The sequence below is a fragment of the Drosophila obscura genome, unplaced genomic scaffold, assembly GCF_018151105.1.
Source record: "Drosophila obscura isolate BZ-5 IFL unplaced genomic scaffold, ASM1815110v1 contig_30, whole genome shotgun sequence".
In the NCBI taxonomy this organism is placed as follows: domain Eukaryota; kingdom Metazoa; phylum Arthropoda; class Insecta; order Diptera; family Drosophilidae; genus Drosophila; species Drosophila obscura.
Genome location: NW_024542818.1, coordinates 1,630,044 through 1,651,837, shown reverse-complemented (window position 1 = coordinate 1,651,837; position 21,794 = coordinate 1,630,044). Strand labels below are relative to the sequence as shown.

Sequence of the window (21,794 nt, the reverse complement as noted above, 5' to 3'; positions counted from 1 at the left end):
TCCATGGAAAAACCATTTGTGTGTTCATTACTCAGGGATCGTTGGATCTCTCGTTTAATTCGAATAAATGTGCAAATCTATAATACAATTTTAAGAACTAGATATACGTGTATATGCGATATAGAATAGGGTGTATATGTTAAGTACGAATATATAATATACGAGTATATGCACATGTTCGTTCTATATAGTAGGTATATTATGTATGTATGTATCTTTGGTGCGATTAGCTGTAGGTCCGAGTCGTTGGCTGAGTATTGAAAATGCAGTGTGCTTCTCGTGTTTCCCTCGATGATAACTACGCGTAATGTGTAAAGTGTGCTACAAAATAATAAGCGATATATGTATAAATATATATGTATATATAGCTAGGGGCTATGTGTGTCCAGGGGCTAATTGGTGTTTATATAGTTATGTCAATTATTGCACCACATGCGGCCGTAAGAGTGCTTAAAATAAAGTGACGCACACATGTGGAGGAGACCACAAGATGTGCGCTGAATTTTAAGATAAAGACTAGATATCTCTCGTTTTGGATGGACTTCCGTGCGGGAAGCAGGAAGCCCAAATCCTCAATGCCTTATAGCGAAATGATTAATATAATTTTTCAGTGGTTTATGTGTAAATTCTAGAGCTATGATTATGTGGCGAAGAAATGTGTGTATAAAATTAGCTTTGCTGTGTGTGGCGTTGATCGCAGGTGCACGGTATTTGTATCTCTGGATCTACATATATGTGTGATCGATCGTATTTGTTTGTATGTGCTATCAAAAAAAAATACTGGTTTTTTGTCGTTGTTCTTGGCAAGTCTCTAAAGAAGTCTCATTACAACTAAGTGAAGATCAAACGATCGCGGCCCTAGACGGGGCCATCGGATCGATCCCTGTCTACATGTATATATATACATCTATCTATATACATATATGTATATATTGTGTGTATATAACTTCCATCTGCTACTCCTTTGCGCTCTCTGTTTGGAGTGATCTGTCTCTGTGGATCAGCTGGTGCTCTCTCTTTGGAATCATCTACTCTCTAAATGGTACGTTAGCTCTTTTGCATTTTTTGTTTTGTTTTGTTTTGTTTGGTTTTGTTTTTATCACATATTCGTTGACTACAGTAAGAAAATGAATGGCCTTGGACGTTGGTGGGGTTGGGGATGGGGGTGGGTGCTTTGCTTTGCTTTGCTATCCTTGCTTCTTCTTGAAGTTCTTTCGTTCTCTGTGGTGTCTTTTTCTTGGATATATTTTGTGTGATTCCCGGAGTCTATGCCACCATCGCTCGCAGGCTGCCCGTCAGCTCAAAGGGACTTGTCTTGGCCGAGTGCGTAAAGTTGTTCTTTGGCGAAAAGTCCACCGGCTGCTCCTGTGCCCCAGTGCTGGCCACTCCACCACCCTCTGCGGGCGGGTTCGGTGGATTGGGCACGTGCGGGTAGTGGTAGGGCAGCGACAGAGGCAGGACCAGGGGCAGCGGGTGCAACTCTTGGTAGAGCACACTCGGATGTGGCAGAGCCGTTGGCTGGATCACATTGATCCGCTTGAAGTGCTCATAGTCCTCCAACGGATAGCTCTGATATGCCAGTGCCGCCTGCCGTCGCTCCTTCTCCTTCTGCAGCAGCTTGTTGGCCAGCGTGGACTTTGCGGAGTCCACCGGAGGGGCAGATATCGTCGTCGTCACCGTCACCGTCGAGGGGGAGCCTGAAACCGAACCCGAACTGGAACCGCAGCTGGAGCTGCCCTCCTGCTGCCGTTTGGGCGATGCAGGGGGTCGCCCTGTGCCGCCGCCGCTGCTGCTGCCGCTGCGGTTCTTCATGCAGGAGGACTCTTCGTGCTTGTACAGATACGACTTCAGGGCGAAGGCCTTGCCGCAGCGGGAACACGAGTGCGGCTTGGTGTTCGAGTGCGTCTGGATGTGGGCGCGCAGATTGGACTTGTCCGCAAAGGCCTTGCTGCAGACGCTGCACTTGAAGGGCTTCTCGCCGGTGTGGGTGCGGATGTGGCCTTGCAGCAGCCAGGGGCGGGAGAAGCGTTTGCCGCAGGTCAGGCACTCGCAGCCCTGGTTGTGGGTGCGCACATGCATCGAGTAGGCGGGCATCGACACGTACACCTTCTCGCAGTAGGGGCAATGGCGTGCCTTCTTGTCCATAATTGACCTACGCAAGAGGATTTACAGATTAGTTTGGGCAGATCTTTGGGGGGGTGTGGGCAACTCCTTTACCTGTGGGTTTGTCTATGGCGTGCCAGATTCGAGGATGTGGAATACTTTTTGCCGCACTCCGGACAGATGTGCTCGTCCTCCGCGGCCTGCTCCTGATGATCATGCTGCTCCTGCTCCTGTGGCTCCCCTGACTGGTGGCTGCTGCTGCTGCTGCTCGTGCAGGAGTTCGAGTCGGAGATGGTGCAGCGCCGCAGTTTCCTGCGATCGAACACCTTGTGGCTGTAGTAATTGGAGTCGTCGTCCGACGAACAGGCATAGAAGTGGGGCTTAACCTCTGCGTCGGTGATCAATGGACCCGCTGCCAGTGTGACCTCCGCCAGCTGTGTGAGATTGTACAGCTCCTCGGGTATGGGAGTGGCCTGCTGGTCCTTTGTCATGATGATGAAATTATGTCTGCAAGAAAACGAGGGAATTTCTATGATGAAATGCAAATGGCATTGGCTGGGCGGCAAAGAGGTAGAGATGAGGCTGCGGCTGGGGCCTGCGAGACAACCTGCTAAATGCGAACAAACATGCGTCATTCCCACCCAATTGACCAACGACAACGCGAGTGAGTGCCAGATATAGATATACAGAGATGTATCTGTGGATATTATAGATGTGTAGTAGCATCCACAGAGCACATCTATCACTCTCCGCTATCAGAAACCCCTTGGGCCATAGATCTCCATCTCTCTCTCTCTCTCTCTCTTTCTCTCTCTCTGTTTTTACCGGTAAGGGTAAGCGCCATAATTCTTGTTTGTTTATTTGAAGATTCATCAATTTATAATTAAGGACGTGTACCGAGAGGCCACACGGCCACGATGTGAGCCAAAGTCGTCTGCATCATCATCATCATCGTCAGGCGAATGGGGGAATGAAGCACACGGGACAGCAGCACACGGGGCGTATGATTAACGTCAGAGCATCGCCGGCATTGCATTCTGCTGGCACTTGTTGGCTCTACGGGTGCTACGGGCTCTATGGGTTCCGTAGTTCTGCATCTTTGTGTGTTTCATACTTCTCGTATACGTGGAATGGTGAATGCAGGAGGGTTGGGCGGAATGGGGGGTTGCTACTCTTCGACTCGCATGTGATATAAATTTATGTCGAAATGAATGCGCTTAATTTGTTCATGTTGTCGTGGCATTGATTAATCTCGCACGTAATTGGCGCAACACAGCGTCAGGTGGAATACACCATCACCATCTAGGCACCATGTGGCAGACTTCACTGTAGTCATAACCCAGATACATATGAATGTAGACCTGCGCCACAAATTTTTGGTTTTGCTTGGAAAAGCCATCAAATTGTTGTTGTGTATAACCCATCCCATCCAATCGCACTTGTTCATTTGTTTATCCGTGGCGAAAGTTTTTCTCCTTTCAGGCCACCACCGCCACTAGAAATCGTCTAAATAATTATAATCGATATTCATTCAATGAGCTCTGAAGACGAGGTCATGTGCAATAACGCGGCTGCTGTTTGTGGTTGCTGTTTTCGGGGGCTTTGTTTGCTTTTTCTATATAGGGAGGACGTCTGAGGCCCCCAGGCCGCGTGATTTGCGTGGGCGTGTGGGTGATGCTATGGCTAAACATCTGCCCGCTGCCCGCTGCCCGCTGCCGGCCGCCTGCCTGCCAAACCTCCCGCGCCAGACTTTTGCAACCTGTTGAGCATGCTTAGCTGCCAATTCTCTCGTGTTCTTTTTTGCGCTGTGCCACCGCGACGGAGTACATCAAAATGTTGAGCGGCAATTAAACAGAATTCTCCTACGCGCTGCGAAGGTGGTTTTCCATGGAAAACCCCTACAATATGCCAGTCCCAGTCCCAGCCCCCCCCTGGGGCGTTGTGTTGTGTGTTGTGCGTGGGCCGTTGCCAGACATCTCATAAGTTGTGTCTTGGCAATTTGCGGCCCATTTATTCAAATATTTCTCTCCCTCATCCACACTCTGCCCAGGTGGTTGCCTGCCGCGGACACTTCTCTTGTATATCTACATACATAGATTGTATATTAAGAATGTTCTGCCTAATCACGTCATTTTCAATACCAATTCCATTGAACGGTGTGCTGTGCTCAAGAAATATGAATGTGGGGATGGGAACACCTATGCGTTATGTTCGTGAACATTCCTCGAAATAAAGAAATCGAGAAAAAACCAAGGGAACAGCTGACAAGTGCTGCTGGGTGCCTTCTTTCGGTCTTTGGTCTCATCCTCTTCGCCCCTTAAGCGATCTGTGGGTCTGTGCCATATTTTCGATGTCAGAATCGTTGATGTTGAGGCAAACGAAATGTCGCATGTTTCTGTGACAGGCCGTTAATTAATAATTCCTCGGACACCGTGCAGCGATTGCAGATCCCAGATTGGTAATCGCAGATGACACGAGCGGAAAGTACACGCGGGGCGACCACAGGCACTGCTGGCGATCGATCCCCAAAAACACTTCTCAGCACTCCAATTGAATCAGTGAATCATCCATCCTGCCCCCCCACACACACACACACTGACCCAGGCAATGCCAAAGAAAATCCACGAGTTCCATGAACATTTCGTGTGGTTTTTTCCATTTTCCACCGCTGCAGCGAAGAGATCTGCGCAAATTAAGGCGCACACTGCATGGCCTCTCTGTCCGTCCGTCTGGCCGTCTGTCTGTCGTAGCCGTGTGTCCATTCATTGCCAATGGGTGAGGAAAGTTCAAAGTCCTGTTAATGTACACAAAAAGCCAAAGAGAGAAATTCTGGATGGATGGATGGATGGATAAATGGGCAACAATGGTGCAGAGGCGTTCCAACGAGTTGGAGGTGGCCTCAGTGGCCTTAACAACGTCGTACAATTTTCTTCGTCTCCCCATGGATCTCTATTTATAGATGCCTTTTTGCTAGGGACTACGGGTACTACGGGACTACGCGTACAGATGGACAAGGGTGGAGAGATGTTTGGTTCGGGAATAGTTTACATTTTAGTTCAAACTTGAAAATGTAAATGCATAATAAACAAATCTCAGCGCCAGTCTGGCCCATCCATGACTCTGCCTCAAGAGTCAATGCCACGCAGAGGATCGGACCCGACCAGAGGATCCCATCCCCCCACACCCTTCCCCATTTTCAGTCTTTCAGAATTGTTTGGATTGTTTATGCCAGAGGCGGGGCGGGCCCTCATCAATCGTTGCCTCAAACTGCAGTTCAGTTCTCGATGGATTGTTTACTGGTCCATGGAGATAAACAACGAAAGGACACAAAGGATCGTTCCGGTGGAAGGAGGAAGCTGTATAATCACCTGTAAATCATTTGTGATAATTTCCCTATACATACATATGCATGTATATATCTTTTGACCAAATTAGTTGTTGTGCTTCCTCCAAGATCTACGCAGTTTTTCCCACCGCTTACCGATCACTGAACAACGCATTTTCCAACCTCTAGAGTCTAGACAATGGCAATCATCCCAGATATCAGCAGATACACACATATACAGATATATCTCTGTTGAATAGCAACCATTTCCCCGTTCTAAGCTGTCACTTCTCTTTTCCTTGCTTTCTTTCTGGGCGAAAAAGACTTCATTTTTCGCATCGCATCGCACAGAATTAGGGGCACAAGAGGCCGAAGAGCCCGAGAGCCCCTCTCCCCACAGAAGCTCATTGCCAATGCAAACATTTCTCACGTAAATGTCAAAATATCAAAAGAAATAATAATATTAATTTAACAAGTGTGGTGGTCATTTTGGGTTTCGTATCGTATCGTATCGGATCGGAATGAGTTGTGGTTGTGGTTGTGGTTGGGTATGGGGATGGGGATGGGCATGGGGGGTCTGCACTGCACTGCCAGTCTTTTGACTGTTTTGCATTCACGCGAATCTTTTGGCCCAATTTGCCAAACAGATTTTTGTCTTCGATTTGGTGGTGGCTCTGCTGTTCCTGCCCACAAATTATAGTTATGCATTCTCGTGCCCAATGGTATTGTGTAATCCACAAAAAAGGTGGAAAAACACGAGGCAAAAAATGCTGAAAATCTTTTAGAAGAAAGTCCCCCTCGAAGGGGCGACAATTACTTTCACTTTCTTTCCACCAAAAGTAATTGTATTTTCTTTGCTTTTTTTGTGCCAACTCACCCCACACGCAGTTTTTTGAAAATATCTCTGGGCAGCAGATTCCGCTTCTTGTCGCCCTCTCTCTTTGTTTTCCTCTCGGCGGGGTATAGGTGGCTGATGATTCAGATGTCGATGCCAAATCAATAATGTATTACAGACCCACAAACACACACGTAGATATCGTAGATATCCGTAACCGTATTCACATAGAGCGACACGCGTTTCACTGTTCCTCTCGTTCGACTCGAGATTTCAAATTTCATCACAAGTCAAGTGTTTGCTTCGATGTTTGTGTGTGTGTGTGTGTGTGTGTGGTGTGTGTTATGGGGTGCTCTCTGGTGGGTGGTGGTGGTGCTGATCGATCGATGTGCTCGATGATCCTCGCCAAGTGTCAAACCGATCGAACCAGTCGAACAAACGGTACAGACGGGGGCAGTATCCGCTGTCCAAAAGAAAAGCGAACGCAACGCAACGAGATCCTAGGAAGAACTGAATCTTCAACGGAATGCCACTTACAGTTTTTACATCAGCGGCGGTACCGAGCCGCGAGCCACCATCCACGATCCGAGAGAGACGTGGACGACAGCCAGCAGCTGTTTGCCGCCCGAGGATCGTCCGACTGAAGAGAGAACTTGGGGAGACGACTCGGGCGATCGGCAGAGGAGAGACCGGAGCAGATCGGACGGAACAAGTGTGTGCGGTGTGCGGTTTATAAATAAATCGAAAATACGAGTAAATGTTTTCATTATGCCTCCTCTCCCCTGCTCTCTCTGCTCTCTCTGGCTCCGGCTACGGCTACGGCTCCGGCTCCGGCACCCTCTCTCTCTCTCTCTCTCTCTCTCTCTGTCTCTGACTGTATCTCCCACTGATTGCTGAAAATGGAAAAAATGTTTTTTTTTTTTGTGTAAGTGCAGACCAGGCAGCAGGCAGCAGACAGGCAGGACCACTGCGCAGAATTTTCCTCCTAACGAGCCAGTGTCAAAAACCTCATAGAGTGTTGCGTTGAGTGTGTGTCTTTCCCTTTGCGTGCCCCCATGCTGATCTCCCTATCTCTCTCTCTCCCTCACTCTTGCGCTTCGTGGTTGGGCAGTTTTCACGCTGTTGCCGGCTCTTCTGCTTCTTCTGTGTATGGTTTTCCCTCTGCTTTTTACCGTGTGACGCAGTGAAATGCAATTTGGCATTTGTTTCGTGCTTTCGGCGGACACCCAAAATAGATTCCGCTCACCTGTACCCCATACCACCCACCCCCCTTAACCCACCTCTCTCTCTCTCTCTCTCTACTATTTTCGCTCTCTCTCTCTCTCTGTCTCTATTTTTCTATTCCTCCCCCTGGCTGGCCTTTGAAGAAGTCAAACGAATTCCACACAGGTGTTGTTGTCTTCGCTTCTCTTCTTCAGCTTTGCTTTCCCTTCTCCTTCTGCTTTTCCGGCGTAATGAACTTAATGTCGCCCCGTCAGGTGGTGGGAGGGTTGAGGTAGGGGTAGGGTGGGGGGTTTGGCTATCGGTTCGGACATATTTATGGTTCATTTTCTATATTCTATAGTCGATATGATTTATGTGTGTGCTTCGGGGACAGTTGGTTCTGGTTTAAATTGGTTTTTGATGTTGCACAAAAGATTTACAGATCAGGCATGAGACATCAGACATCGGAGAGCGGATAGCGGAGATACATCCCCGTCCCTTCCCATCACCCCTTTGCAGTGCTGTTTTCGCACTTCTTTTTTGGATTTTCACACTTTACAAGTTGCAGCCCACGCACTTCACGAAAGACAAAGGAAATCGCAGCAGCCGGCCAAAGGGTGTGGCAGGGAAAGACAGCGAGGAGGATGGATGGTGGGGCGACTTTGTCTGGCGCCAACATGGAAATGCAATTTGAATGGTAAGGTCAAGATGGGGGCCAGTGCCATGCCTCAGAGAGAAAGCTTTGGACCAAGGAAATGCCACTGGGGATGAGGATTGGCATGGGGTATGGGGGGTAGGAGGCCGACCAATGTGTGGTGTGACATGTGCTAAAGACACTTTGTGGCAGCAGCGTCGACTTTAATCACGGCAATTAATAAGAGAAGAAAGGCAGAGACAGGCGGAAAAGGAGAAAGAGAGAAAGAGAGAGGGACTGGGACTGGGACAAAGGAAGGAAGTGTCCCATACCATCTTATGGCATCTTAAAGCAGCCCCATCCAAGATTCAACCTCTGGGTAGATCTGCTGATCAACAGCCCCCATCAGACAGCAACTAAGCCCCAAGACAGGCAAGGCGAGGCGAGGCCTCACCCAGAGCAGAGCGAGATACCATTCTGGAGACCGACAACGACTGGCGGCCATAAATCTATTTTCGTCCTGGTTCCAGCCAGGCCACCGTCACCGTCACCTTCCCACCCCCCATCCCGCTCCCTGGCTGTGGCTTTGGCTTTGGCTCTGGCTGTGGCTCCACTCCACTCCACTCTCTCCTCACTTGCTGCGCAATTGCATTGGCCGATCTGCCATGCCATGCGGCAGGCAGCAACTCCATCTCCCCGTCTGTGCTCCGTTTATTAAGTGCCCCTGGATCTTTATTTTTAACTGCTGCTGCTGCGGCATCTCTGGCAACGTGGCATCGGGTGGATCGTTTCTTTGCGTAGGTAAAATGCAACAAGGGTACAAGTAAAAGTAAAAGTAGAAGTGTGGGGCCACCATCCTCAGCCCCCCGTTCACACATCGATGTGTCGAAGAATCGACAACCACGTCCGTAAATTCCATGCCAGACGGAGGTTCTCCAATTATTTACACAGATAATAAATAAGCGGAATCGGCCTTAATGCGAAATTCAACAGCCAGAGGCGAAATAAAGAAGTAAAGAAAGAGGGAAATCTTTTCTTTTCTCTTCTCTTTTGCATTTCTTTTTCTTGCCTGCCAGCAATTTCTTCGACTCGTCTGTTTTTTTTGTAAATAATTTTATAATTGATTGTTAATTGAAGGCTTTCGGGGGGATGATCATGATGCGGTTGCGGTTCCATAAATTAAACGATAATCTTTTCGGGGATTGGATCTGAGAAATCTGTGAATTCGGGAATTATGCCACGAGCCAAAAGACTCGACTCCACTTGAGTGGAGATCTCAGATCTTTTGCGATTATGTACTCGAGAGGTATAACTTATATCGCATCGTGTGACTTCATCACCCACTTCTCTCCATGCAGCATCCTGTTTACAGGAATTCCTTTTGCTCGTACAACACTTTTGCTCAAGGGTTGAGGCGGATGGATGAATGGTTGGATGGATCTTCCTCCCTCTCTGTCCCTCTGTCTCTCTGGAGGGGCAGCACCTGACACGGCTATGGCCCAGGCCGGATATGTGTGTAATTCCTGTGCGAGGAATCAGAGCTGCAGCAGCAGCAGTTGCAGTTGCAGCTGAAGTTTGGATCGTGCCGCGGCTTGCAGCAACATCATAAAGTTCTATTTATACAGAGGCTGACAACAACCGACGGATGGGGGGATGGGTGCAGCACTGGACTCTGATTCGTATTCGGATTCCGAATCGGATTCGGATTAGGGGAGTTGAGGATGCATGGAGAGGCGGCGACGAGCGCACACTCACGCACAGGGGAAGTTCAAACTCCAAATCCAAATCCACGGCGCTGCTAAATTTGAACTTTTTGAAGAGCAAGTGAAGCGGCCAACCGATTCCGTAGGTGGCTGCCACTTGGCAAGGGCCACCGTTGAGGAGGAGTGGAAGGGAAGGTGGTGGGTGCGTGGCATGTGCCTCAAGTGGCGGCAGTGGCTGTTTATTGACGGCTCCGAGCCTCGAGCGAAGAGTGCAATGGAATGGAAGCGAAACATCAACCGTGTCAAAATTCAAAGAAACAAAAGCGGAAATGTTGTTGTTTTCTTTATTTTTAACGGCGGAAAACATTAGGGAAAACTAAAACAGAAATCATCACTTGGATGGTAATGGAAAACTTGCTTTGGTCAATGAACTTTCCCATCTATATTTGGCCATGTCAGCGAATTGAGTTATTAACCTGAATATTAACCATATACTCTCATCATAGATAGGTACAAAGTTCTTGAGGCTTGACCAGAATATAATTTATTTCTTTTAATTTTTATTTTACAATTTCCTATCCCATATTATTTAATAACATTTTTCTAATATTTCTTGCAGTTTTCGTTTATTTAATTGATTTTACCGCCTATATTATCGATTATCCTCTTATCGATATCGAAAGTGCTCATAATTGCGTGATAATGCGGAGCGTGCGATAGTTGCACCTATCGTTTTCTAACCATCGCTATGACAAAAGCAAGAAGCGAAAATTGTTGATTTTTCGCGAAAAGTGGTTAAAAAAGTGTCGAAAACAATTGGAAAAGTTCATAAAAATATGAATAACAGTGATTGGAACTGAAAGCAATCGAAAACACACATTGCAAAAGGCGATAAAGCCAGAAAAACACGCAATCAAGGCAACAAGCGGCACAACATGGCGCCGACACCGCTGCCCCTGGAACAAATGGCCGGCGTTGGTGGCTACTTGCCAGCGGGCCAGGAGGGCGGACCGAGAATCAACACCATGTCCATGTCGGTGCTGATCGATTTTATCATCCAACGCACCTACCACGAATTGACGGTGCTGGCCGAACTGTAAGTACACCCATAAGAAATGCGAAAAGTGAAATGCGAGCTTAATGCGAATTCTTTTGTATACACAGGCTGCCGAGAAAAACAGATATGGAGCGCAAGATTGAAATCTATAATTATGCAGCCCGCACACGGCACTTGTTCACTCGCCTCAATGCGCTGGTAAAGTGGGGTAATTCGGTCTCCAAAGTCGACAAATCGTCGCAGATCATGAGTTTCCTGGACAAACAGAACATGCTGTTCGTGGAGACGGCCGACATGTTGGCACGCATGTCGCGCGAGACACTGGTGCGCGCCCGCTTGCCCAACTTTCACATTCCCGCTGCCGTTGAGGTGCTCACCACTGGCACCTACAACCGCTTGCCGACCTGCATACGCGAACGGATTGTGCCCGCGGATGCCATCACGCCGGCAGAGAAGAAGCAGACCCTGTTGCGCCTCAACCAGGTGATTCAGCATCGCCTGGTGACGGGCAAACTGCTGCCGCAGATGCGGGAATTCCGCATCAAGAACGGTCGTGTCACCTTCGAGGTGAAGCACGAGTTCAGTGTGGCGCTCACTGTCATGGGCGACAGTCAGAATGTTCCCTGGCGTCTGTTGGACATTGATGTACTCGTGGAAGATAAAGAGACGGGAGGTAAGTTCTTTAATTGGTTTCCCTTGCATTTCTCTAACTTATTTACCTCCGTTGGTAGATGGGAAATCCCTTGTTCATCCACTGCAAGTGAACTACATCCATCAGCTGATCCAAGCGCGTCTGGTGGAGAATCCCAATGCCCTGAGCGAGGTCTACAATTGTCTGCACTACTTCTGCCAGTCGCTGCAGCTGGAGGTGCTCTACACTCAAACGCTCCGCCTGAACTACGAGCGGCTGGACGACAACAACATCACCGTGGAGGAGTATGTACCAGGCGTTAAGTTGACCGTCTCATACTGGCGGGACCTGAAGTCGGAGCTGGGCTACCGTCTCACTGTTCAGTCGGATCCCAGCGAAATCGGCCGTCCGCTGGCCGTGGTTCATGTGCCCTCGCTAGGTGCCAAGGAGTCGGCGGAGGTGGCCGATCGCGCCGTCCGGTCCGAGCATCTATCGATGGAGCGGCTGATTGTGCACACGGTGTACATACGATCCGTGTCCAGACTGAGCGACTTGAAGCTGGAGTTCCAGGCCTTCCTCAAGGATGTTGACTGTGAGTGTAAATGTTTGGGGTTACCGCGTTAGCGAAGGAACCAACCTGAATCTCCATGATCTCCATTGCAGTTAACCTTCAGGGCACTCCGGCAATCCTCACGGTGCCCGTTCTCTCGCCCTGCCTGCGAGCGGAGCAAATCCACATTACCATTGACACGCACACGGGCATGTTCCGCTGCCACGTGCCCAAGCACTTGGACTGCCCCATCACGGAGGATATGCAGGAAGCCTTGAACGCAGATCGGAGTAAGCTGCCATCGCTGCTCTCGGAGCTGCGCTATTGGATCACTCATCGTCGGTGCGAGAAGACGCTGCAGCATCTTCCAGCTACAGCCACCGATACGCTGACCTTCCTCACGCTGCCCGAGCAGGAGCTGCTGCAGCAGGGTCGCCACAAGATATACGTGAAGCTGCACAGGCATCCCAATATAATTCTGGTAAGCCATGGACCCTCAATCTCCTGGAAGTAGCATCTTAAAACGCCCCTCCTCTTGCTCCTACAGGTGGTTCAGTTGAAGGAGAAGGCAACAATGGCAAACGAAATGGAATACACATTCCACTTGGGTTTTGTGGCCTTCCAGAAGGATGAGGCCGACGTTATAGATGATTCTGCCAAGCAGCTGGTGTCCGTGGTGGCACAGCCGCCATCGGATATCCCCAAATTCTTCACTAAACTGATGCGACTCATCGAGTTTGACACATTTGTGGCCACCCATGGACCCGGCACTGAGGTGGATGGTGAGCAGATGCAACCCCCAGAGGGACTGCCCTTGATTTACTAACAGCATTTGCATATCCTTGCAGCGGAGGTTTCTCCACACAAACGCAAATCTACTGGCGATATTCTAGCGCCCCCAGCCAAGCAGCAAAAGACAATATTCCCCGCGTACTTCATACCCGAACTGGCGCACGTGGTGGCCATGTGCGACGAGAAGATACCGTTTATGAATCTGGCCCAGACCCTGTCTAAGCACAATATTCCGCACAGCGGCCTGCAGGTGGAGGCGAATGCCACATCGTTGGTGCTGAAAATTCTGGCGCTGCCACAGCCAGGAAAATCGGCCACAGCATCGGGTCAACAGACGCAGCAGGGAGCTGCTTCTGGTGCTGCCAGCGAGCCCAAGCCTCAGCCGCTGAGCGGCTCCTCCGCTTTCCCCAAGATCGAGCCTCATGTCTGGGACGATCTGATGCGGCGTGTGCTCTCCATTTCGGTGCGCTCGCAGACGAACAAGAACAGCCAAGTGAGAATTTGGGTGGTGGAGTTCGTCTTCTACAGCACTCCGCTGCAGAGCTGCCATCCAAAGGAGCAGGGCAGCCGGCGCACCGTTTACTTAACCTACGAGCAGGCCAATCACGACTTCTCGAAAACAGTTGAGGAACTGTTGAACGACTGGTCCAAGATTGTGTACCTCTACACGCTGGTCCATGACTTTGCGGAGCAGTTGAAAAACAGTGAGTAGTCAGAGGGATATGGGAGAGGGTGTGGTGCCCTTGACTAATTGCCTCCCTCTTGTGCGCTCCCTCCAGAACGCCTTCCGCTGTGTGACATGCTGGTGGTCAAGTCCTACAGCTACATGAATCTACTGCTGGGATATGGCCCCAAGAAGGAGGTTAGCTGCAACATCTACTGGTCCGTGCAGTCGCACGGCTTCCGCTTGACCTTCGTGGGAGGAATGTCGGCAGTGAATGCCCACTCGATGATGCGGGACCAGTTGGCGCAGCATCTGAACCAGCATCACAGCCTCACACAGATTGCACAAATCCTGCACGAGACCTACTATCCCATGAGCTCCATTGCCAAGCTGCCAGTGCTGCCTTTCCTGGGAATTCCTGTAAGTTCACTCATTCCGAACCGTAGCTGATCCATTACCATTGATGTGTATTGCTCTCTAGCGCCCACAGGTGCCCGTGCTCTCGTTCTGCATGCTGGCCCAGTCGCCCTGCCTAATGCGTTTGACCTACCAGGCGGTATACTGCCTGGAGCTGCGCTTCCGGGCCAATCGTCTTGTGTCCATTCGGGATGGAGCCAGCAGCCGCTTCGAGCGGAACATAATAGAGGAGTTCACGCCCATACAGGGACTGAAGGCGTTCTTGTCCAAGTACGTAGATGAATCGGCAGCGTACCGGGGACGGGCGCCACACGAGGATGACAATCCTCTGTCGCCCATGGGAATGGAGGATAACTATGGCGGTCCCAGCAGTGTGACGGGCGTGAGTGCGGGCGGTTCGTCACCATTCCTGGGCGCTGGCATGAGGGGACCGCAGTCGCCGAGGGACAGCGGACTACGCTTCCCGGCACCGCACACGCCACCGTCCAGCTCGAACCCACACACGCCCGCCAGCCCCCATCCGAGTGCAGGAAGTGGAGGTGCAGCGCAGAGTCATGGAAACTTTAACTTGACCTCGCCGCCAGCTCCGCATATGCCGCATCCCTCGCCGGGCGGACTGATGCCTTCGTCGCCCCTGAATCCCCAGCCGAGTCCCCACATGGTACACAGTCCCGGTCCCAATACGCTGTACATGCAGAGCCACCAGGACTCGCCCTTCACAGCCATGTCGCCGGCGAACAACCAATGGCCCGGATCCCCAAGCATGCCACGTCCCTCGCCCCGGCCCGGACAGAGTCCGGAGCACAAGAGCACGGGAGGCAGCGTGGTGGCGGGTGGCCCAGATCGTGGAGGATCGAGAGGCACCCTCAACCGACCTTGGGCTGGTGCCGTGCCCACTCTGCTCACCCACGAGGCCTTGGAAACCCTGTGCCGGCCTAGCCCGCACCCGAACAAGGATATCAATGTGACGGACATGAGCCCGCTAGAGCGCTTCCTCGGCTGCGTCTACATGCGCCGGCAGCTGCATCGCAACATCCAGAGCGAGGAGTCGCTGACGGCCCTCAACTCCACGGAACCGGGAGTGGTGCTGTTCAAGGTGGACGGACTGCAGTGCCAGGTGATGCTCAACCAGATGCACATGCAAACGCTGCACCTGAAGATCACACAACTGCCGTCGCCGCCCGACAAGCCCACATTCCAGCTGAGTCCCGACGATCTCCTGGTGATTGAGCAGTACTTCGACACCCGAGTGGCAGCCCCGCCCTATCGCCCCAACTCCCTGCACAGCATCTGTCGGCTGCTGAATCTGCCCGCCCAAGTGCTCAAGGATTTCGTGCAGATCATGCGACTGGAGCTGAAGCCAGAGTTTGGCGGGGATCAGCTCAAGTGGACGGTGCAGATGTGCATGCGAATGCCGCCGTCGGCGGTACCCATTGTGCCCAGCGGCAATGCCTGCGTGGTGCTGGGCAGGATGAAGATACTGTTCTTCCTGCAGATCACCAAGATCCCGTACAATGGCAAGGACTGGAAGGACAGCCCCTCGCTGGTGCTGCCCATCGTCTACGACATTACAACGAACCTCACCCAAATGGCCGAGCGGAGGGAGCAGGTGCCCTCGCCCATGATGACGGCGGCCAGCACACTCCTGCGCCGCTTTGCCGAGTTCAATTCGCAGCAGAATCAGTGCTCGCTCTTCCCGGCCATCACGGATCTGCTGACCAATCTGCAGCTGGCCACGGACATGCCCCAGCCGCCGCCCAATCAGGCCATTGGACCACCTGTGGGTGTCGGCGTCGGCGGTGTGGGAGTTGGCGTCGGCGTCGTCGGCTCCAGTCCCAATCCCATGATGCCAATGCAGCAGCTACAGCCCCAAGTGGGACCCCAAGGACAAGTTGGCCCTGGCGGCTACCCACAGCTTGGTCCGAATCCCGGCGGTCCGCAGTGATGAAGGCGTAAGCGCCGTGCCTCCTCACTCATGCCGTGAGCAGACACCAGAAACGGCGACCAACCCGATCGATCCCATCCCCCAACTGCTGCACATCTACTTATTCGACAAAGAACTTATTTCATAAGCAGAAAGTGCGGCCAGTTCATTGTGCACTCTCCTAGGCAAACCGCACACCGTGAACCGTAAACCGTTTACTCTTAAATCTATAATTGATATTGATATTTGTAAAGTGGCAAGAGAAAACTGTTTATACACATCGTGAAATAATATTTATTTCCTGTGCTCGCTCCCAGGAAGATCTACATATGTACAAGGGGATCGATCCCCTTGATATCTGGAGATTCTTGGAAGCGAACGGAAATGTTGATACTTATCAAGAAATGTAACCAATTGTGTGTTTTTTTGTTGTTGTTTTGAGCTCCAGTTTGGGAGCAATTCAGGCCAATAGAATGCATTGTGATTTTGTGTTTACGGTTTATTGTGCTATACGCCGCTGAATACACATCCACATCCAAGATGATCCATTTAAACAATACAAAGTGCGGCTAGGTACGAGTATGTAATCAAAATACTAACTAGATGTAGGTTTAAGTGTAGGTGTAGGTGTATTGGTAAGTGTGAGTCGTACTTTTGTTTCTTCGTTACTAATGATTGTATCACATGGTTTTTTACAGCTTCGCCAGATGCTGCCATCCGCCCCGACTGCCAGAGATAGAGAGGTAGCTGGGAGGCAGGAGGAGATCTCTAGCAAGTGAATTGTGACTTTGATGCACCCGAGGTTAGTTATTGTTGCTATAATATATATATATATATCGAATATCTATCTGATCCCTTTTGTATTTGGCTTAGTTGCTGGTCGGACCGGGGTCTCCGTCTCCCCAACCCAACTATTGCTGTGCCGCAAGCTGTGTGTTGTCCATTTGGTTGGTCAGCTCCGAGATGCCCTCCTCCTCGTCCGAGACCAGATCGACCCAGTAGCGTAGCTTCTTGCCGCGCAGATAGCTGGCAGAGTTGTCAAAGACAACAGTGTCTGGAAAATGGAGGAATCTGGGTTAAAAAATCTCCCGTCAAAGTTGGAGGAGCAGCTAGTACTCACAGGTGGTGTTGGGTCGCGTGGAAATGTAGCCAATCTCGTCCATTTCGTTGGAGTAGACTGTGCCCAAGGGGACCTCGCTGCGCTTTTCGCCCGACTTCTCGTCCACACTGTAGATGCCGAACTTGATGTCGTAGTCGATGGTCCGGAATTCCCAGGAAAGTACCTTTTGTTCTTCCAGATTGACTTTAAAGTGAAGCTTCAGTTTGTCCCCCTTAGGCACCTGGGTGTCGGTGAAGTCCTTATCACTCTGCTGGCTACTCTGGTCGATGAAGAGATCCTCGGGCAGCTTACCACCCCAGACCATCATCGACTTGCACTGCGGATCTCCCAGCTTGTCAACCAGTTCGCCACCCCAGGCCTTGGGGAACCCCTTGGGATTCACATGCGAGAAAATCTGTTGCTGCCACTTGTCCACGCCCGACTTGTAGATGACAATCTTGCTGGTGGTGTTCTCGTCCAGGAACTTTTTCACTATGTTGAAGGCCACGGAAAAAAGCTTTGGCGCATTGATGATGTAGCACATCTTGAGCAGCTCCGGGAAGTTGGCCTCGTACTGCTTCACCGTGGAGATGATACACTCCGCCGCCGGACGCCAGGCGTATTGCTTCAGATTCACATCCTGCATGTCGAAGAATACCACTAGCTGACGGGCCTTCCAGCCATGATCCAGACTCTGCTCGTAGGCGGTCTTCATGAATTGTTCGAGGAGCAGAACCAGATACTTTTGGAACTCGAAGCGTGTGACGCAGTGCATCATGCCCCAGATGTCGAAGTTGTAGAAGGGACACACCAGCACTGAAAGGAACAGGCCAAAGATCTTAGCTCCAGATAGCTTAACCGGAGCAATGATTGTGCACCTACCTGGCGATCCTTCCTTGTCGTAGCCCATCAGGCCATACGGCAAATACTCCTTCAGAGCCTTTGGAGGTTCCCACTTGTCGATGTTGTCCACATTCCACATGGCTCGTGTCTTCAGGCTCTGCATGGATAAATGTAAGTAATTATAATAATAATAGAATTGAAGTAATTGAGCCATTATGTCCTTACAGCTCTCAGCATTTTCTCAGCTGCCTCCAAGTTCCATTTGCGGGCTGTTCCAGAGAAAGTTTCGAATGGTAAGCAAGGATGTCTAATACATATTCTCGTGGGCAAACTCACCTCTCAGCCAGCGCAGTAGGAAGTAATCATCGTGAGTGTCGACGAGCGCATCGTCCATCTGCTTGCGGAACTATAAATTGAGAGTTGAGAGGATCAGTGATTGTTTCCCAAAGGATGTGATGAGACCCATCTGTATCTTATACACGCTATTTTGCAATAGATACCAGCCCACCCCAAAAGTATGCCGTGGTATTTTAATATATCTGACGTAAAAAGACGTCCAATCTGGTCGTGCCACACACACGATCCGAGTTCCAAAGCGTTTGAATGAACATCAAGAACGTTGCATGTGGCTATAGCTCGGGTATATTTCTCTTCCGATTTGGAAAATTCTGAGTTTCATCCCACTACTACTGTCCAGTTCGCTCTTATTTGTATCCTATTTTTTCCGTATTTCAGCATTACAAAAATGTATGTCTCTTTATATTGTTGCACTAAAAATTGATTTTGCTATATTTACATTTTTATAGTTCTGCACACCCCTGCACCTTCCAGTCTAATCTACCACATTCCAAGTCCCTGGACTTAATTTATTGATTGACTTGTCGAAGAAGGCCTTGCAAGAGACTGGAACAGGTAGCAGCAGTTCATTGCAGTTAAATCGGTTGCTTTTGCTATCTCCATCAGGGGCGATAATTTATATTTTTGTTGTGGTGTAAAAGGCTACCCATACGAATGTTGCCGTATTAATTGCTGTTAATTTTTGTTGCCCTTGTCCCAATGGCTGTTCATGAAGAATTTAAATTGAACTACATTCTACTCGATTCTACCTCAAGCTTTTCCTTGTTGACTTGACACATATTTCATTGGCTAACTACTCGAACCACGTACCTTGGTTTGCATTCATTCAATGCACATTTAACACAATTAATAATCGCTAAATTGACTGGTGTCTGGCTGGTTTAGTAATAGCTGATTCATTCCCACTCAATCCCCGTCTCCGTCCCCTTCCCAATTCAATCTTGGCTCTGGGCCAAACCACTTGAAATTCAATAACGAGGCCGTCTTGCGTTTGTCCGCTAACCGCTTCTTTTATTTTTGAGTTTTCGCTTTTCGTAGAGCAACTAAAAACCTGGTTGTTTGGCTTTTATTATTAGTGGAGAAGGCTGGCTGGTGCTGACTGGCGGAATGGCCAACTGGCCGACTGGCCCCCAGGTGACGGCTGGCTTAGTTTTTCACCAGCGTCGAATTCTGTGCGGCTTGTCTTGACTTCCTCATATCCAAACAGTAAGTCGTCGCATGGATTGTGTTTTTGTTGTTGTTGTGGCTTGTACTTGCCTATCGGCCACTGCGCTTTGTTCCACTGCTTCTGACTTTAGCTTAGTTTTGGAGCAGCACCCACCGCAGCCATCAGGTCTCAGATAAATATTCGATAAGCTATCGAAAGTGGACACTTTATTTGGCAAGTCTAGGGCGAACCGAAGCCCATGAATAATTGATGAATTAACATGAATAATGTCTATAAGCGATTGGCGATTGGCGAATGCAGCGAATGTTGTTTGCCTTTGAATTTAACGCTTCGGGATAAGTAAATGAGCGATTTAATGAGAGAAGATCTCTCCGGTGGTTTCCACTCTTCATAACTCTCCATAAAGTTTCTCTTCTTTTGTGTTCGTTTTCTACTAGTCCGATGAAACCTGTTGCTCTGGTGATTTATGCATATGTACATACATACTTGGGGCTATGTGATAACAGGGTCGGGGCTGTAGGTTCCCTCCGGTTGCAAGGGGATGAAGTGTCGTTCTGGGTTATTGCTCTCCACCTAGTTGTTCACAAACACTCAACACTCATGTTTATTTATAAACCCTATAATCGGCGTCATTCTGCCATAACAAATGACTAATCTCACTTAGCACTGCCCTCCCAGCAATTAAAAAAGGGCAAAGTCTGGGGATCTGGACCACAGTTCTGGCAGCAGGGGATGGCATGCAACGAAATTCTAGAATCTCCAGCTGCTGCTGGCAACCGGTTCGATGCCTTTTAACCACTTTTGGGGCTATTCAAATTGTATTCTGGGTCGTTTACTTGTCAACAGCAACAACATCGGTTTCCATTTCGATTTCGCAAGCTGTTTTCATGTGCCAGCCAATAGTCAGCAGCCAAGAACACATGAGTCGACACATGTGCAACTGCAGACCAAACCCCACCACATCGGAGCAATGGCCAGAACAAGTTGTTGCTGTTGTGGCGGCTACTCGTATTGCCACAGTGGTTCAAGTGCGTCCAGAAACTGCTAATCGAAGAGCAAGTCATGCAAAACAATGGCTAATTTCCACAGGTTACTGCTTTGTATGCCTCACTGGCTATTTTACGCAATCGAGAACATACAAGCCAATCAATTGGGTTACATCATTGGGGATTTGTGGTCGGAGCGCCAACAGAAACACTAAAGAGCAATAATGTATACTAAATTATTCCCAAGGGAAGCATTGGGTCATTCGGAACATCTAATTAAGGTCTAGGAAATTCTAAAATGTTCCATAGATAAACATGAACTAATCGTTTATAGTAGGGCATCAATCCATCAGCATATTCTTCTATTCGAGTGCTTAAGTATACCCATGGAATTTTATCTTTAATCAGCAACAAACACGCACCCATTCTTATCTTTCCCCAACAGATGGCTGATAGAGATACACAGATACTTCTCATCCCGTCTCATATTATCTTGCTCACCTGTTCCAGTGTGGCGCGCTGTTCCGCGCTGATTTCGGGCAATGGGCCGGACATGATGCTGTTATTGTTATTTCTACTACTAAATTTATTGCGTATCTTTTTATGGGGGCTTATCGACTGAGCGACGTTAATTCGGTTCCAATTTTGTTTGCTCTTCACACAGATGCACAGCAGCACACCAACACACATATACCAATGGGGGAGAAGAAGAAGAAAGGCAAAAGCGCGAATTTCTTTTCTTTTTATCGCACGCAAAAACGCAAGCTGTGAAGTCCGGTGGATGCGATGCTTTGGTTTCGATTTTCGGCAGCTGCTCCGCTGAGCAGAGCAGGGCTAGAGCTTTTTTAAACAATAAAAAACTTTCTACTATTATTTAGACGTTTGTTTTTGGTTGCCGTTACGATGATTACGTTGCCATTTAGCCGCACATTTCCCAACGCAATTATTTAAGTATTTTATGTATGTGTTTTGTTTGTGTTGTGTGTTTTATGTTTTTTTTTTTGGTGAATTGATGGCCAAGACCAGACAGAGGCGGCACTGAGACTCGGGGCTCAGCTGACCGACGATAATTACGATAGTTTCGACCCACGCTAGGCGACTACGGCACGCAAATGGATTCACAACAAACTGCGCTCGCGTTCAGATTCAGAATGTTTTGGTTTGCTGTTGATAATGCCCCAACAACCCAGAGCTCCACTGCCTCCAATGCTCCAGCAGCTGCTCGCTCTCTCTCTCTCTGTATGCCTCTTCAGCCGTTTTTTTCCGTTGCGTTCCGATGGGCTTGCTATGCTCTGAGTGGAAAAATCGATTAAAAGAGAAACAGAGAGAAGTGGCTCTCAGCCGCTTGTGGATACTCTCTCCAAGCTACAGGTTGTCTGTGAATATCTCTTACTCTTCTGCAAAACAGTAGTTTTTTAAGTACATATACATATATATATATTTGATCTTTCAAAATATTCCTACCTTTGGTGCAAAATATAATTGTGGGGGCGGTTTTTTTTA

General features: G+C 49.3%; 3 protein-coding genes across 4 annotated transcripts; 1 reads left to right on the top strand and 2 right to left on the bottom strand.

The window, feature by feature from the left end:
- Positions 1-5: 5 nt before the first annotated feature.
- Positions 6-6,781, bottom strand: LOC111068752 (protein snail homolog Sna). Its single transcript, XM_022358452.2, has 3 exons — positions 6,306-6,781; positions 2,218-2,610; positions 6-2,152 (listed from the first exon to the last, which is right to left on the bottom strand). Exons 2-3 carry the CDS (start codon positions 2,592-2,594, stop codon positions 1,267-1,269), a joined length of 1,263 nt encoding a protein of 420 aa, XP_022214144.2. The 5' UTR covers positions 2,595-2,610; positions 6,306-6,781; the 3' UTR covers positions 6-1,266.
- A 3,747-nt stretch (positions 6,782-10,528) lies between these two features.
- Positions 10,529-16,254, top strand: LOC111068745 (mediator of RNA polymerase II transcription subunit 14). Of its 2 annotated transcripts, none has more exons than XM_022358437.2 (8): positions 10,529-10,899; positions 10,968-11,533; positions 11,592-12,083; positions 12,155-12,522; positions 12,589-12,823; positions 12,935-13,537; positions 13,613-13,917; positions 13,979-16,254. In XM_022358437.2, exons 1-8 carry the CDS (start codon positions 10,739-10,741, stop codon positions 15,857-15,859), a joined length of 4,611 nt encoding a protein of 1,536 aa, XP_022214129.1. In that variant the 5' UTR covers positions 10,529-10,738; the 3' UTR covers positions 15,860-16,254. The 2 variants fall into 2 exon arrangements, with proteins under 2 accessions (XP_022214129.1, XP_022214127.1); XM_022358435.2 differs by having other exon boundaries at positions 12,890-13,537.
- Positions 16,135-21,448, bottom strand: LOC111068746 (SEC14-like protein 2). Its single transcript, XM_022358438.2, has 6 exons — positions 20,793-21,448; positions 18,117-18,186; positions 18,006-18,049; positions 17,820-17,937; positions 16,959-17,753; positions 16,135-16,892 (listed from the first exon to the last, which is right to left on the bottom strand). Exons 1-6 carry the CDS (start codon positions 20,979-20,981, stop codon positions 16,750-16,752), a joined length of 1,359 nt encoding a protein of 452 aa, XP_022214130.2. The 5' UTR covers positions 20,982-21,448; the 3' UTR covers positions 16,135-16,749.
- Positions 21,449-21,794: the final 346 nt, after the last annotated feature.

Excerpts from the sequence above, each read along its gene's own strand:
- LOC111068752 (XM_022358452.2), bottom strand. The coding sequence starts at position 2,594 with ATGACAAAGGACCAGCAGGCCACTCCCATACCCGAGGAGCTGTACAAT. Across the intron at positions 2,153-2,217 it reads CGCCATAGACAAACCCACAG|GTCAATTATGGACAAGAAGG; the intron begins GTAAAGGAGTTG and ends CCTCTTGCGTAG.
- LOC111068745 (XM_022358435.2), top strand. The coding sequence starts at position 10,739 with ATGGCGCCGACACCGCTGCCCCTGGAACAAATGGCCGGCGTTGGTGGC. Across the intron at positions 12,084-12,154 it reads CTTCCTCAAGGATGTTGACT|TTAACCTTCAGGGCACTCCG; the intron begins GTGAGTGTAAAT and ends TCTCCATTGCAG. Across the intron at positions 12,523-12,588 it reads GGCATCCCAATATAATTCTG|GTGGTTCAGTTGAAGGAGAA; the intron begins GTAAGCCATGGA and ends TTGCTCCTACAG.
- LOC111068746 (XM_022358438.2), bottom strand. The coding sequence starts at position 20,981 with ATGTGTGTTGGTGTGCTGCTGTGCATCTGTGTGAAGAGCAAACAAAAT. Across the intron at positions 18,187-20,792 it reads AGCGCGCCACACTGGAACAG|TTCCGCAAGCAGATGGACGA; the intron begins GTGAGCAAGATA and ends CTCAATTTATAG. Across the intron at positions 17,938-18,005 it reads CTGAGAAAATGCTGAGAGCT|AGCCTGAAGACACGAGCCAT; the intron begins GTAAGGACATAA and ends TTATCCATGCAG.